This window comes from Gossypium hirsutum, chromosome D05 (genome assembly GCF_007990345.1).
Source record: "Gossypium hirsutum isolate 1008001.06 chromosome D05, Gossypium_hirsutum_v2.1, whole genome shotgun sequence".
Lineage (NCBI taxonomy): Eukaryota > Viridiplantae > Streptophyta > Magnoliopsida > Malvales > Malvaceae > Gossypium > Gossypium hirsutum.
In genome coordinates, this window is record NC_053441.1 from 33,477,375 (window position 1) to 33,480,784 (window position 3,410).

Below are 3,410 nucleotides of genomic sequence, written 5' to 3' on the forward strand. Positions count from 1 at the left end.
AATTTATATATTAGTAAAAAAATCAAATTGTAAAAAGTTAATATTTATTATTTAAAAAATGACAAATTATTTTAATGTTAAATTTTATTCCTGATACTTGATCCAACCGATCTATCTGATTATCGGCAATCAGATTCTAAAAACAGTGTTACAATCACGAATGATAACAAGCAGCATGTTCTCAAAAGAAGAAAGACCATACCAGCACCTAATCAAGATAATAATAAAAAATCCACCCTTGGGTTATAAAAAGTATAATTACGGTTACTAGTCCTTCTCATGACAAAACAAAAACCTTGAAGCCAAGTGAAAACCCCAAACTCCAATTTCATGATCCATAAATAAAAAATTAGATTAAATGCAAGGTTCTACATGTATAAAATCAATGATTATGTCAATAAAGATGAATTCTTAATAATATCAAACTACGCACGGCAAGACCAAAAAATAACCATATAATCTAAAATGATTGCAGTTTTAATTTCATAGATTTCCTCATGGAATGAGGTTAGAAAACAATGAAGCACCAACCACTAAAATCCTTACATGTATCACAATATAGATTCCTCCAGGTCCATGAATGGTCGTTCACTCCACGGCGAGGGCCGAAAGCAGACACGTACCTCATGCTCTTCAGGTCCTACGCGATGCTTGGGCACGATTATCTCAAGCATTGTTCCTGTCTCATCATGGTATGCTTCCAGTTTAGCATTTTCCGGAATGCGGTTCGGTAGGGGAATTTCTCGAATAAATTCCCCCGGAGGGCAGTGCTCAGGTGCTGGATCTGTTAACTTAAACGTCCTATCTTGTCTCTTAATGAATGGCATGCAGGCTGTACTCACACATGATATCTTTACGATTCCATGTGAGGGAGTATTTCTCCAAGCAACTTTCACCCTTGGAAGATCTGAAAAGGGCAAGCTGACAATGATCAAAAAGCTTTCATCATCTTCATATATCGTTTTCGCTGCTGTTACAGGCCCGTATACGTTCTTCATTACCCCACTAAATTCATTCATCCATGTTGGCTCGAACCGGTGAATTTTCATATCCAAAACTCTGTTAGAATGCAAATTATTGGGTAAACAAGGATCTTCATCATTTCCATGCCGGAAATAGTCCTTTTTTCGTTTATTACAGACAGGTGATAAATCCATCCCGTTACCATTACTATGTTCTATCGGCTGAGTTGATAGGTTTAAACCAGTACCGTTAAGCAGTTTTCTAGTGTGGGCATTTAAACTACTCTTTAAAGTAGCAGGGGGGCGCTCAAGCTCGAATTCTGTGCTCGTAAGGTTTCTCCAAGCTGCAAAATCACTTGCTTCAGGAGGAATAGAGAAGTTTATATCCCTGCCGGTAAGTTCTCTCCACCTCCTCTTCTCTTCATCATCAAGATTTGAGAGGTTTGGTGATGGCACAACTTCAATCCCATGTAAACATTGAGGATTGGAAAGACCCCTGTAGTGTTTCCTCTGCATTCTATGAGATCTAACAAAACCCTTACCAACACTAAACGGAAACGGGCGCTCCCCTTGCCGGGAGTGACCATTCATGTAACTCCTCAACTGCATCTTACCAAGTGCATTTTCGGGCCTTTCCTTGAAAACCCACATATACATGTTCTCCATATCATGCTGAACCAAGAATGCATCTAGCTCCAAGTCCGACTTGTCATACCCAGACAAACCGTTGCTGTCTCTGATTACCTTAGACTTTGACTTCCCACTCAAAACAGGCTTGAAGTAGAAAGTAAAGAAAAACCAAGCACCCCATACACTATCAAGACGCTTGATACACTTCTTAGCCACTTTCGGGACACTGACTACCGCCTCATAAATCTGGGGTGCAAGGCTAACATCTAAGATTTCACATGAATCATTCCAAGCCAAAGGTGGGGGGCTCGGTTCGGATGATAACGGGAGATTGATATCAGGTGGCCGAGACAACAGCATAGATCGGTTCATCTCTCTCTCCAATTCATCTGGTAGAAAAGAACCGGAATCCATAGACAGAAGTGTAGATGGGTGATCAGTTTCCATAGACAAAGTAGTGAGAATAGCTTCCCCCATTCTTTTTCTCTTGCTCTTTTAAGTATTTCCTCTCTTTTTTTTTTCACTTTTATATATAATTTGAAATACCCCTACCAATCAACAAAAGCTCTCTATTGACATCTTCACAAATCAAATGAAAAATTTCAGCCAAATCGTATATTCATACACCAATCAATCTACAAAACCACTGGTAAACCTCATAAAAATCTTCATGATTCAATTCCAAACAAAACAGTATCCACTAAGTTTCATCAATCAACCAAATTCAAACTACAGCCAAACAGGAACAAGGGCAGTAACATTGATAACACCAGAAAAACCCAACCTGAAAAAAAAACAAAAACGAACACCCAATTTAATATCAAATTCTCTATATCAACATGGATTCAAAATAACAAAAAAGACGCTTCCTTTATGACAGACAAATCGCATATCAAGGCCGAGTCAAGCTAATGTTTTTATATCTAAGATCTAAAATACCCTAAAAAATAAAGATTCAAAATTCTCACTTTCTATCGATTTTCTTAGTCATCAAACAAACAGAATATAAACTCAAAAAGAATAAAAAAGAAGAAGCAAATCCATGATTCTACAAGAACCAGAATCCAATAAAATCCCAAGAGTAGAGAGAGCCGCAAAAAAAGGAGCAGATGTGAAAGGAAATCAAATCAATCACAGACAAAAAAAAAACTAACCCTAGAATAATAAAAGAAAAAGCAAAAGAAAATTGAATTTTATAGCTATTACCTAAAATAGAGGATTTGAATCCAGAGAAAATTGAGAGCTTGAAAAATGATACCCTTTGAGAGAGAGAGAGAGAGAGAGAGAGACAGAGGGAGAGAGAGAGAGAGAGAGAGAGAGAGAGAGAGAACGGAATCTGTTTAAAGAGACGGAGTTGAATAAGGGAAGGGAAGAGACATCGGCGCCGTTTAGAACTGACGGTGTTAGGTAACGGAGACGGTGACGGGAAATTTTTTTTTTGGGACTGAGAAGCTAAAAACAAGGGTCAAACGAGGCGTCCCTCTATGATAAAGTGACAATTGCTGAGGAGCACGTGTCAGTAAAAGAGTTGGAAATATGCGCTTTATATTTTTCAAACTTTAAAAACCATTCATTTATTTAATCAATTACTTTTAAAAGATTAGTAGCTAAGCATGGGGTTTTTTTTTTATCAAAATAAAATAATTTTGAAAATAGGGAGATTAAATAAGGATATGATTTTTACAGTGAAGCTAAAAAAATAATTATCAAATATTTGTTAAATATTAAAATAAATAAATAATGTTTTGCAAACCTTTCAATTAGAGGGAAGCAAGTATTGTATTTTGGGATATTTCTTATTTAGGTCCCTCGATTTAA

General features: G+C 36.7%; 1 protein-coding gene across 2 annotated transcripts; it reads right to left on the reverse strand.

The window, feature by feature from the left end:
- Positions 1-373: 373 nt before the first annotated feature.
- Positions 374-3,081, reverse strand: LOC107904120 (uncharacterized). 2 transcript variants are annotated; one of them, XM_016830391.2, is made up of 2 exons: positions 2,799-3,081; positions 374-2,376 (listed from the first exon to the last, which is right to left on the reverse strand). In XM_016830391.2, exon 2 carries the CDS (start codon positions 2,067-2,069, stop codon positions 552-554), a length of 1,518 nt encoding a protein of 505 aa, XP_016685880.2. In that variant the 5' UTR covers positions 2,070-2,376; positions 2,799-3,081; the 3' UTR covers positions 374-551. The 2 variants fall into 2 exon arrangements, with proteins under 2 accessions (XP_016685880.2, XP_040950701.1); XM_041094767.1 differs by lacking the exon at positions 2,799-3,081 and adding an exon at positions 2,561-2,737.
- Between the last annotated feature and the right edge of the window lie 329 nt (positions 3,082-3,410).